Raw genomic sequence first — 12,899 nt, 5'->3', positions numbered from 1 at the left:
CCACTGCGGATAACATGCAACAGGCGCCCCTCCGAAGTGCGGGCTAGAGTTTTTTCTTCCTTTAAGCTGGGGTGAACTCAGATGAACTTGATTAATGCCAGTGCAGTCCCAGTGGAAGGGGGCATTTGGCCCTGCTTGTCCCAGAATATTACCCAGAAGGAAAGATTTGAGGAGAATAATGAGGAAATGCATATGTGGAATTTGTCCCAAAGGATGCCTCCAGCTATCTAGCTGCAGATCCTCCAAAATCCTGCACTTTGCGATCGCCTGGCTGCTGGAAGGATTTCTGAAGGTGCTGTTCCAGTTAGAGTGTTTAATCCTGCACTGAAGAAAGCTTTAGTGAAAATGCTGTAGGAAGCGGCAGTGATAACCTGTTGGATTAGGTAAACCAGTAGTCATTGCCTGGCTCTGATTTGCTCTCTTAGGCTCCCTTCGTGCAACCATGAGCCTAAGGGCAGCATTTATAAACCGTGCACTGTCACAGGTGATACACAGGCCTGACTGACAAAGCCGGTAATCTCTTTAATACTTGTAATTATTCCTTATGAAATTGATTTTTAAAAACGTAATGCTCATTAAAGTCCAGCCTGTTCAACCCTGTGTAGGAGGAATTATCTGCAGTGGAAATCTGTCTGAGCGGCCGGCATCCCATGCCCGTGAGGACTCCTGGGGGGCCAGTGCTGTGCTGCCAGGGCTGCCCTTGGTCCAGGGGAGCCGTGTGGCCCGCAGCGGGGCCTGCACTGGCCTTGGGCTGCTGTGAGTGCCGCAGGGGCAAGGAGGGAAGAAATCCGAGAGGCAGGCTCTGCAGGGCACTGAGGCTGGGGTGCAGCGTGCAGACCGGGTGGGGAGGGAGGGTGGACAGCCTGAAGACCTGGGTTGGACCTTGCTAAGCTGCCATTGCATTTGAGCGTTCATGGCCTCCGAAAGAGATGCTTACCTCTAACTGAACTTACCCTTGCTTAATCTTTTCTTTTTTTCCCGCTCTGCTGCTTTTTTGTGTTCTCAGAGGAAGGAGGAATGCGCGAACAAGAAATCAGGTATTTACTGGAGGCCCGTCTACGAGACGGAGTAAATTAACCAGAGAGATGCAACTGTACTCTACTGGGGAAAAAAACCAAACCAAAGCAAGCCCCCTAAGGAAAATAAATGTCCACTTAAGCAGTCAGACATGGCTCACATTCCCCCTTGAGCTCCTTCCACGAGCAGCCTGGAGAGAAGCAGCTTTGAAACAAAAGCCAGAACTCATCGCAGGTTCAGATCCAGGCAGTTTATTTCATACACTGTGGTGTTTCAGTATGTTTTTTTGTTTTTTTAGCGTCTGCTGACAGTGGCTCTTTCTTTAGGTGGAAATACTGTTGTAAGCTCTGTTACTGGAGGCTTATTTCATCAGACAGGTATAGCACAAGTTTTATTTTGGCTCAGCATTACACCTTGGAAATGGAGTAGCTGTGATTCTGTTGCATCAGTCCCCTGTCTCAACCAGATAGCAAGCAGCAATCTTTCACTTTAGTGAAAGCTATTTTTGTGCATAATTGACCGCATATAGTATACTCAGCACTTTTTGATGGCTTGATGTGTGTAACGCCTCCTTTTCTTGCCTGTCCTCTTACTAAACTCAATGGCACTCATTTTCAAATCTCTGTTTTTACAGTCTTTAATGGATTTCCCGTGCTTTGTTATCAATAAACCAGTAATTTTTCACTTTTTCCTTTCCTTTCATGAAGGATTCAGGACAGGCTATTCCGCTTGTAGTAGAAAGCTGCATTCGTTACATCAATTTGTATGGTAAGTTAATTCAGTAATATCAACAGAAACTTTCTGCAAAGGAACTTAAGTACTTGTTGTTAGCAGTGGAATATAAGCAGAAAAACCTGCAGCCTTTGCTATGCGGGCTCAGGTTATAACTACAGTGGTACTGACTGTGATGTAGCATTGAATGACTGGCAGATACTTTGGTCTGGCTAGCACTTACTCAGGTCAAACTGCTCGCTCTGGCCCCAGGCCAGCGGGAGCCCTTTGAACACTCCAATCTGGGGGGGCTTGGTGGGAGTATATCAGCAGGAATGAATCGTAGCAGGCTGTCCCCTTCTGAGCCTCTTGGGGCACATCGACTCCTAGTTTCTGCTGTTCTTTCCCAGGACGTACTGCCTAACAGCTACAGAAATCTTTTCTAAAACTTCGTTCTCTTCCAGGCCTGCAGCAGCAGGGCATTTTCAGAGTCCCTGGCTCCCAGGTGGAAGTCAACGACATCAAGAACTCGTTTGAGAGAGGTGTGTTGCTGGGGTGTGCAGCTGTGTCTGAGCAGAGACCATTGATGGGCGTTCCAGTGTGTGCTGGGTGCATTAGACACTGGGTAAAGCCTGTGCTAAAGGTCTTTCTGCTACAAGATACGAGGAGGTTTTATCCCCTTCTAGGTATCTCAGTGTTGTATCTCCAGCCATAGCGAAGACTCACCTGGGGAAAGAGTATGAGAAGTAGGGGTAGGTGTGGAGATCTTTTCCACAGTCATTAAGAGCATGAAAGCCTCGGATGAGAGCCATAAAATAGTTCTCTCGGGATCTGTTTTCCTCCTCCCTGCAGCAGTTTGCCAAGGGAGGAGCAGCATTGCCATGTGTGCCCGCTGGCAGCGTTGGTTGTGGAGTTGCCAGTGATTCTGTTGAGAAAAGCACCTTGAAGGTGCAGGACTGTCAGGACAGGCTGTCAGGACAGAGCCATGCTGCTACTGCTGAGGGAAGGTGAAGCTGTGCAGGGATCAGTCCAGGTGGAGGTAACGGCTTCCACGGCTTTAATCTTTGAGCAACTTCAGAAGGATGAGGGCGAAGGTGGCCAGGCCAATGAATGAGGCAGTGGTGGGGTTGTCAAAGGCTGGAGGATTTGCGCATCCAATTTAAGAGGAATTGGTATCCAAATCCCTTAGGCATTGAAAGCCTTATATAGATTTAAGTCAGTACAATGCCATCCATAACCATTCAGTCTATTCCAGAGGTATAATTGCATCCTCCAGCCAAGCCTGTCTTCTCAGGCTTTCACCTACTATTGCTCAGATCTGCTCAGCTCTCTGTGCTGTTGCTTTAAATGCAAAAATGCACTGGGCTGGAAACTGTAATGGAGGGCTGATTAGTAACATCCTCATCTTCAGGAAAGGTTTAAAATCTCCACAGTAAACTGTTTTTTAGTAGGTAGGGCTATAGCATGCCTCAGTATGATGCTATGTCAGAGTACCTTGTTAAACTCTCCTCTTGCTGGGAAAACGCACAGCATTAGCATTCCACACAGAGGAGGGGTTTCTGAACTGTGGGGGAACTGGGTTTCCACTGAGTTAGGAAAATACTTGCTGTGTTAGTCCAACTTGATAGTAATGTTGGAAATAAAAAACTCTTCTCTGGGCAGGTGAAGATCCCCTCGCTGATGATCAAAATGAACGTGACATTAATTCAGTGGCTGGAGTCTTGAAGCTGTATTTCCGAGGACTGGAAAACCCCCTCTTTCCTAAGGAAAGGTTTCAAGATTTGATATCTACTATAAGTAAGTACATGTGACAGCTCTTCTCAGAGAACAGGGTGGGACAAGAGAAGCAATGAACAGGGGGCAAGTACACTGGAGTTTTGCAAATAGCACCTTATGCTGTAAGAAGGGCTATAGGTCTGCAGTGGAAATTGTTAGGAAAAGAAATTAAGAGTGCGTGTTGGCAGTGCTGGAGGCAGGGGAGAGGTAAAACATCTTGCTGTGGCTTCTACTAAACGTAGCGAAAGTCAGTAACTCTTGGCTACTCACAAAGCTTCGCCCACTCTCGACTGTGCAGGTGTGGTTTCAGCCTTACTCCATCAACCGTTCTCCAGGTGTTTGCCATGTGCATTTCCCGTCCCAAGGAAGACCAGAAAGTTCTTTGGGATGTGAGCAGAGGTAGAAGCTCAGGGGTTATAATCATGAAGATCTGGAATTAATGGTGGGGAGAGCCTGGTTTCTTCTTGTTCTGTCCTGAATTCTCCCAACTCCACTTGCTTCTCTGCAACTGAAGAAACAGATAGCCCAGCTGGGGTTCATTTCTCTCAGTACCTTGTAGTGATGACATTTATTTATTGGCAAGTCATGGAAATTACTCCCTTGAGGGGAGGGAAGAAGGCAGAATGAGTTTGATGTTTCAGAGATGATGGAGGAGCGTGCTGCAGACTTTGGCCGCAGGATGACTTCATTTCACAGGAGAGGCATTGGGGTGGTTTGGGGGTTCAAGTCTCTTGGAACGTGGGTAGCTTCAGGGGGATTGACTGGGGAATGTGTGCTAAAGTCCTTCGTTTGGCTTTTGCTGCTCATAGCTCCTTCCTCTCTTCTTAATGTTAATGTGCATAACTGATAAGAGATTTAGTGATGTCAAGAAAGACAAATGATATCTAGAGGGGAATGATGCAGGGATGGGCTTGTTCCAGGAAGAGAAGAATGTGCTCTTATTTTTCAAGAACAGTTGCTTTATACAGTCGCTTTAGGAAATTCACTGTAGCCTTTCAGTTTTGATGCATGAAACAGCACAGCACACCTGTAGCACGGCAGATGAAGGAAGCTGTTTCTGCACCAGTTTCATCCCCAGACAGGGATTTGTAGCCTGGCTTGCAGCACTCACTCTGGCTGCCCTCCCCTGGGGGGGGGTGGGGGGTGGAGGGGGGGCTTGCAGCAGGCAGAGTGGGGAGCCGGAGAGGGCACAGCCTGCGGGGAAGGGTCCTCTTCAGTGCCAGGAAATGTGCCTGGCGCCTGGTGATGTGACTGTCTGTGCTTGCAGATAGGCTTATGCTTTGGCACCATCCCTAATTAATGCCAGTTTGCACAATTTATTAAGCTTTTGGGAGTTTTTGTTGCAAACATCATCTGTTAATTTTCTGCATAGTATTCTCTCCTCTTTTTTTTTTTCTCCTCATTTTAGCAAGAATCTTCCTTTTCCTCATCTTTCCTTTCTTTTCCTGCTGCTACCTGTCAATTAAGTATAGTTTAAATGAATTAAAGTGCCTTGTGCCCATTAAAAATCTGACCTTAATTGCGTCTGACTTTCTGCCACATAAATACAGGGTGTGTGATAGGTGTCCCAGCCGGAGCAGATTGAAGAAACCTTTCTTTGAGAACCACTGCTCATTAAAATGCCACCCTTGCTGTAAGATATTCTGTCTCGTTTTGTAATTATGCTGGAAAGGTTAAATGCAGCCGAGTGGTTTGGGCTTTCCACCGCAGTGCATCACAAAGCCACCTTGATTTCCCTTGGCTCCTGGAAAGGTATTCCGAGCGAGTTTTTCGCAGCACGTGCTGCTGCGCATGTCGCAGGGCCTCTGCCTGCCCTGGAAGCTGCAGAGCCGCATTGTTCCCTGCCGATGTGATGGGGAAGCCGGGCTTCCTGGTGGCAGATGAAATGCTGAGTTTTGCTTTTGCTTATGGGGGACGGAGAGTTTACACGGAAGTCACTTTGTTTGCAAAGGTTCATTCAGGAGTGTGCCTGTATTGTAGAGTGATTGATGATTACTCCATTAATTCCTCTGAATTACAGCCAGTTGAAACATTTTGTTAAGTGAAAAGGCAAGTTCTTCAAGACAACTTGTTCCTCTGGGTTTCAGAACAGATATCTATTGTGGTAGATCTATTGATTTATTTTTTTGTTTTATAAAAGTCCTCAAGTTAAACCAAACCAAAGAAATAGAGAACTCAGTAAGCAGTAACAGGGTAAATACATTCCTCAAAAGGAAAAATTTCCAAAATGAAATACTATAAAGGTTTCCATCAGCCTGCAGTCCATCTACATGTTGTCAGTGAATTTTATTATGGTTAGCAAATGTTTGTGTCAGCACAGTAAAGTAAGCGTCTCTTCCATGCATCTGAGGCTGACTGCTTTCACAAAAGCTTTGGTACTCCTTGTCTGCTTTCTGTAAAATAAAAGTCGCAGGATTAACTATCTACATAATACATTGAGCAGATACTAGTGTAAAAAACCCAGTAGCCTTGGGGGCTGGAATGTGCTGCCAGCTGCTGTGGGACAGTGCTGAGCCCCTCAGCGGGTCAGTGCTGCAGCAGGGCTCTTGTAGCTCTGCAGGTGGAGGAAGCTGCTGCACGGGGGTTCAGCACCATCCTGGCATGGGGCTGCAGAAGGATGAGGGGCAGTACTGGGGTCCCCGGCTGAGTCAGCTGGCACAGAGAGCAAGATCGCTGGAGTCACCCTCCTTCCTACAGAAAGCAGCTGGTTTCTGAGAGCAGCTGTGGGCTTTGTGCACTGCTGTGTGGAGAAGTGAGTCTTAAAGTGCTGACTCAGAATCAGTTCAGATTAAATTCCTGTTAAGGCCAGTGGGAGAGTGGAGCAGAAGGGCTCAGAACAACTTGATGGTTAACACATAAGAGTAACATGAAAAAAAACCTGCACTAGAAAACCAAGCAGTGCTCCCTTCAGTGCTCCATTTTCCAGTGCCACGTTGACTCAAGCTTTTGAGGAATAGAGCGGTTGTTGGGGAATGAACTAAATAACGCATGAACAGTTATTTTAAAAATAAAACCATGGAAATGTCTTTATTTGCTGAATCTGAATGTATGCATGAATTCACCCATGGAAGAGCACCGTGCCTGATTCTCTGCTCACACCTTAGTGCCAAACCAGTGGATTGAATCTAGAAACAGGCTGTTGTTTTCCTTGCGTAGTAGGCTGCTAGAACTGGAACAAGTCCCTCTGGTGCTGTGTTGTCTGGTCCTGAGAAGGTTTAAAGATGCACTTTCTATCCATGTGTTCCAGAAATCGAGAACCCCACCGAGAGAGTGCACCAGATCCAGCAGATCATCATCACTCTGCCTCGGGCTGTCATCGTTGTCATGAGATACCTTTTTGCTTTCCTTAATCAGTGAGTCTTTTTTTTTCCCTCTTTCACTGAGTTTCTCCTTGCCCTGCTGTTTTTGTCAGACAGTCCCTGACTTTGCTGCATGAGTCCTTTTTGGTATGGCCATGAAGAGCTGTATTTTGCTTCTTCCTCGGCCTTGCCCAGCCATGGCTGTGTGTGGGGAAGATGGACAGCTCAGCGATGACTGCTTTCTTGGGTGGTGGGGCGTTGTTGGTGGAAGATTTTTCTGAGCAAACGGGGAAGGTTGGCACTGCACCTCGCTAACACTTGTGCTTGCAGCTTGTCGCAGTACAGTGATGAGAACATGATGGATCCCTACAACCTGGCCATCTGCTTCGGGCCCACTCTGATGCACATTCCGGATGGGCAGGATCCGGTGTCCTGCCAGGCCCATGTCAATGAGGTCATCAAAACCATCATCATTAACCACGAGGGCATCTTCCCCAGCCACAGAGAGCTGGAAGGACCTGTCTACGAGAAGTGCATGACTGGAGGGGAGGAGTACTGGTAAGGAGTGGGGGCAGGATTTCATTGTTTGCAGAGCTTACAGCCGGGCCTGTGTGAGGGTTCCCCTCTGGCACTGTACATTGCGAACCTGTGACAAAATGCAGAGCTTTGGCTTGATCCCTGGCAGGCAGAAGTTGACCCCAGCTCACCTGAGTGTAGGAGAAGGTATCTCGGGAGCAGACCCCCAGGAGGATGGGGTATGAGGAGGGCTTTGAGGAAATTCAGACTTAATATTCAGGGCAGCCGAGCACAGCACTGGGGTGGATTTGCCCCTCTGCAGAAGGGGCATGCCCTTTTGCACTTATTCCTGTTAAATGTTATGAAGAAGGTGTACAAGTGATACATATTTGATATGCTTGTGCTGTTTTACACTGGTTGAGAATCTTACTCCATACCAGGCTGTCTACATGGTTCCTAGCTATAAATACTTTCATAAAACTAAGAGGATTTTGCACAGCTAACTAATTAGTATCTACGTAAATACATCAGTTTTGCTTTTGATTTTAGCTGTGCCGGGTAAGCAGTTTCAACAAGTATTTACTTTTTTCATGCTGACTCAGCATTATAAACCTTAGTAAAAACTTCAGGAAAAACTTTTTTCTAGTATGAATATTAATATTTGTGAAGATTCTTTTAGCTGCATATTTGCAGAAGTGTGTTCAGAACAGAACCAGAATTTTAGGTCGATTCTAACCAAATTTCTCCTAGGCTGGGATTTTTGAGTAAAGTCCCATAGTTTCATCACAATTTGCTAGCTGGATGAAATCCCTTAGCCCAATGTTAACCTGAACCTTCCAGTTCCTTTTGTTCTGTCAGTGCTGGAAGACAGATGAGGTTGCATTAGCTGTGGACAGGATCAGCTGTGTGCGGTTCCATTGCATCATGTCTTTCTGGTGTACAGTTTGCCCTACTTGTTATACCTGGGGTAGGAAAACTCTGTAAACAAACTCCCACGTGAGAAGTGTAAGTGATATTAGATGCTTGTTCGGAAGATGCTGGAATTCTAAACCAACATTCAGATCTGAGTTTCAGCAAACCAGTATTTGTAACAGACTTGAAGTGATTTCTGTGTAAGTTTTATACGTTTCCGAGACCTAATCTTCCCTGACACTGATTACCTGCCGTCATTCCTACCGATGCAAGCAGAGGATAAAATGCTGTAACTCATTGTGAGTGAGTGAATGGAACATTTTAACTTGATACCACTTTACGCTTGTTTTGCCAAATACAAGTAAGACATAAGAGGAACGGAACATGATGTTCTGGGCCTGAAGATTGTGGTGCGAGTGTCTGCTGTTCTCAAAGCAAGCTCAGAGATCTGCTGTGATTTAAAATGACCATCTCAGTCCTATGAAAAGTAAAAATGTAACTGTTTCAGATATCCTGAGTGCCTTAGGAACAGAATCTCCTTCATTCCTTGAAAGCACGGTGTATTTCATTTCAGTGACAGCCCACACAGTGAGCCAGGCACCATCGATGAAGTTGACCATGACAACGGCACAGAGCCACACACCAGTGATGATGGTGAGCACAGATGTGAGCGGCAGAAAATTGGGTCTTGTTAGAAGAGCTGTGCATGCAGGAAAGCCACGTGTCCTTCACTCCTAAGCAGAATAGAGGCTGGACCAGTGTCTGGCATGTAGTGAGGGACAATGTTTTGGTGTGCTTAGTAATGAATATGCATATTAATAAATATTGCATATAAGTTTTCACCATAGGATGTGTGTGGACCTTTGCAGTGGTCTGCTTCCATGGCAGGATACAGGGGTGGTTTTTCCAGAGCTGTTCTATGAGATTCCATTAATCTGTGCCCTTGGGTGCACTGTGCAGAAAACAGTGAACTTGAGTGGCCCCACTGGGGGCCCTCTGAAGTGTGAGGGTCTTTCAGCTGATTTCATTAGGCTCTGGATCATCCCCTGTGGAGCAGGTGTCTCCTTGGCAGAAAGTAAATGCCCCTGTATTCAAGCGAGCTGCAGCCTGGTGTTCCCTGCAGTCAGTTCTCTTTCCTTTGGTGACAAAATACCTGCCTGCTCGTTCCTGCTCGTGTCAGGCCCTTTGGAGGGCAAAGCAGGCTGTGTTGTGAGCCAGGACCGTGCAGCCAGGAATCCCTTGCAGCTGGGATCATCCGTGTTCCATAACGCTCTGGAGGGGGCTCAGGTCCAGCATTCTGTGAGCTCCTGCTTGCCTGCACATCGGTGTAAACCAGCTCAGGGTTTCATGTGTGGGCTCTCAGTGAGAGCTGTAAAGCTCATAGCGATCACAGAGGCGAGTGTGGAAAGGTGGGTGGTGGCAGAGTTGGTCAGGAAGCCTGTTGGCTCCGGGACGAGGTGCCAGTGCAGGGGGAGGCACTGTGCTTCCCACGCCCCAGTGGCACTGGCAGCTCGGCCTGGGGGAGACTCCTGGAGACCCTGCTGGCACTGGCGGGGACGGTAGGTGTGCTGCCCCATGATGCCGTTTAATGGCAGGGCTTTGCTGCATTGGAAGGACACCAGGGAGCTGGACACCTCTTCTGCTCTCGCGACTGCTTCTGATGCCTTGGATGTGTCCTGCCCCGACAAAGCGCTGCTGCCACCAGCCACCGGAGGGGTGGTGGGAGGAGTGCCTGGCTGGCAGGCACTGTGGGACAGGGGAGGCCACAGCAGGGCTGGACGGCTCAGGACCTGCTCTTGGCTACAGGCAGGAGCCGACAGGACTAGAAGATGAAGGAGAGCAAGCTGCCATTTAGCCAATTTTATGCTTGGATAGTCACATTAATAGCTCTGATTGGAGTTTCCGGGTGATTAACTGTGGTGCAAGTGTAGAGAAGAGGAGCAGCTTTATTTTGTGAATTTACATGTTCCTTCTTACCCTCTCCCTTGCCCCGTGCACCCTTCCTTCTGGGAATCTCATTTTATCAGGGTTGTGAGAGTCCTCCAGGTTGCATCCCCTGCAATGTTCCTTCCAGAGCATTCCCTGGTGATCCTGGTGCAGTGCTCCCAAAACACCCTCCTGCTGGTATTGGTGTGGATGTGTATTTTGAGTTGGGGAAAATCAGCCTGCTGAAGTGACCTGTCCTGTCCCACGTGGGGCAGGGGTCTGGTGCAGCATCTCCCATGTCCTCCTCCGGTGTCTTCTCCTCTGTATGGGTTTGGTCACTGAGCAGAGTGATGAGTCACGTCCTGATGGCTGCTGACGCCAAGCCTCTGGTTAGTGACAAGGCAGATGGAGCAGAGCAGGCGTCTGTATTTTAATGAGAATGTGACAGATCTGGAGGAACTGGGAGGATTTTCCCTGTTTAACTTTGTCATCACCTGTCTGCCAGTCTCCAGGTGGGGTTTAAAATGATCGGGTGTCTCAAGTAATCAGAGTACATTAACTGCCTGCTTGCTGGCTCTCATAGTGGCTAGAGGTAGGCAGGTGATGGCAACCTGCCTTTTCACCCGTCTCAGAGTTGCTTCTGCAGAGAGAAATGCTGTCACTGATCTGCAGTTGCTGCAGCGGTTTCTCTGGGATTCAGTGTTCCCAGCTGGAAACAGATCTGCAGCAGAGCTGGGCTTCTCAGCGCTGAGCAGGCTCATCTTTGCGTGCACCAGCAGCTGCTGCTGTGATGCCCTTGGCCAGGGGCTCAAAGGCTCCTGGTGTGCTCTTGACCTCCTAAAGTCAAGTCTTGCTTCAGCCCTCTTGGATTTCAGGCCCTGAGCTGCCAGTTTGTGAATCTCTGGTGCTTGGTAGAGCTTAAATTAGAAAAAGTGGAGAAGTGGTGCAGTAGAAGAGTGCTGAAAGGTCTGCAGATGTGGGGGTGTGATGCAGAGCAGCTGCCTGGCCAGAGCCAGTATCATTGTTTCTGTGGGGATCCCCAAAGGAGGATTCGTTACTCATCAATAATTCAGGCCAAACTGTCTCCAGGTTAAGGAAAGGAAGGAGAAGGTAAGCAGGGCTTTGATCACAGTATCTGACACAGCTTGACAAGATCCTAGTCTGGAGGATAATGGGGTTCTGTAACCAAAGAAATCACTTTGCAGAAAATGGGAGTGTGGGTGATGGTGCCATATGCACATAGGGAATTTTCAACTAGTCCCCATCTGGTTTGTAGTTTTTGTAATTGCTGGTAGTTTGAGTCTGTGAGAAATTCCAGGAAGGCTGGAAGAACAAAAAGACTTGATCAGTCTAAAAATAAGATGGCTCGTACTCGGTGTAAGGTGCCCTGGGGAAGCTAGGGCAGCAGCATTACTGCTGTTCTGGTGCAATGTCTCTCTCTCTTGGATTTATTGTGCCTTTGTGGTTGTTGAACTAAGATTTTCTCTATGTATGCTGCTCTCCTTTGCAGAAGTGGAGCAGATTGAAGCCATAGCAAAGTTTGACTATATTGGACGATCTCCACGAGAGCTCTCCTTTAAGAAAGGGGCCTCGCTTCTCCTGTACCATCGGGCGTCAGAAGACTGGTGGGAAGGGAGACACAATGGTGTGGATGGCCTCATACCCCACCAGTACATTGTGGTGCAAGACATGTGAGTGAAGTGTTGATCCAGGATGTTAAAATCATGTAACTACACAAGGTCCACTTCAGCCATCTAAAATCGGTGGCCAGGTTTTCCAAGGTTTAATGATTTTGGTGGGAATTCTGGACCTGTTCACATCTGCCTCTCCATGTGTTGCCTCAGACTGTTTCTTGTTCAGGCTGATAAAGCTGAGCACTGCACACTGTACTTCAGTGTGCCTGAACCCCATCGATCGTCCTGACCCAGGCTTAATGTTGGCCTTGCCCCCATGTATGTTGACCTGGCATTGTTGAGTGCCCACCTGGCCTATAGACAGGTCTCGGGGTCCTTTGCACATGCTGCTTCTGTTGAAGTACCATACCTGGAGTCATTAAAATGGCAACTACAGCGCAGGGGGATACGAAAATGTGATGTTTGCATTTTCCAAGTTCCAGGTACTGTCTGAAGTGGTGGCCTTAGTCTAGCCCTTTGTTAGCAAAGTCTGGAGCTGCTGGAGTGGTGATGCTCAGGCCTGCATTGTGGCTGGGCCCTGTCCTCACTCCGGGGGCAGAGCCCTGTTACTGATCGGGGTCTCCTTTTCCTAGGGATGATGCGTTCTCTGACAGCCTGAGCCAGAAGGCAGACAGCGAGGCAAGCAGTGGACCGCTGCTGGATGATAAAGGCTCCTCCAAGAACGATATCCAGTCTCCCACAGATCACATTGTGGACTATGGCTTTGGGGGAGTGATGGGCCGGTAAGGAAACCCTTGTTTTCCTGTGAACACACAGGTGGTCGCTGTCACGTGTGGCGAGAGTCAGTGTGTGTGTAGGGCAAGACAGAAGGGAAGGCTCCAGTAAGCACTGCAGAGTAATGCGAGCGTGGAGGGGGTTTTAATGTGTGTTGCTGACGTAGATCTTAACAAGTGAAGAAGGTGCAATGCTGTCCCTTTCTTTGCACTGGCTAAAATGTCTGTCTGCCCTCTTGCCTTAGTCTTCTGGAGCTGAAAGGCTCGAGTTTGGTTTGATCTGAACTCTCATTGCTGAGCGATTGTCTTACAACATGCAACCAGATGCTTTCGAT

At 48.0% G+C, this 12,899-nt stretch overlaps 1 protein-coding gene across 2 annotated transcripts in view; it reads left to right on the top strand.

Moving 5' to 3' along the window:
- The window catches only part of SRGAP3 (SLIT-ROBO Rho GTPase activating protein 3), a 126,374-nt gene that overhangs the window by 108,109 nt on the left and 5,366 nt on the right, over positions 1-12,899 (top strand). For both annotated transcript variants that reach the window (XM_080387549.1, XM_080387550.1), the window contains exons 13-20: positions 1,725-1,785; positions 2,193-2,270; positions 3,391-3,525; positions 6,752-6,857; positions 7,134-7,361; positions 8,806-8,885; positions 11,668-11,848; positions 12,424-12,573. In XM_080387549.1, coding sequence (XP_080243675.1) covers positions 1,725-1,785; positions 2,193-2,270; positions 3,391-3,525; positions 6,752-6,857; positions 7,134-7,361; positions 8,806-8,885; positions 11,668-11,848; positions 12,424-12,573 — 1,019 coding nt within the window. The remainder of the gene's footprint in view (positions 1-1,724; positions 1,786-2,192; positions 2,271-3,390; positions 3,526-6,751; positions 6,858-7,133; positions 7,362-8,805; positions 8,886-11,667; positions 11,849-12,423; positions 12,574-12,899) is intronic.

The sequence above is a fragment of the Falco punctatus genome (genome assembly GCF_963210335.1).
Source record: "Falco punctatus genome assembly, chromosome: 4".
NCBI classification, from domain to species: Eukaryota; Metazoa; Chordata; class Aves; order Falconiformes; family Falconidae; genus Falco; species Falco punctatus.
This window is presented reverse-complemented; position numbering and strand designations above follow the sequence as displayed.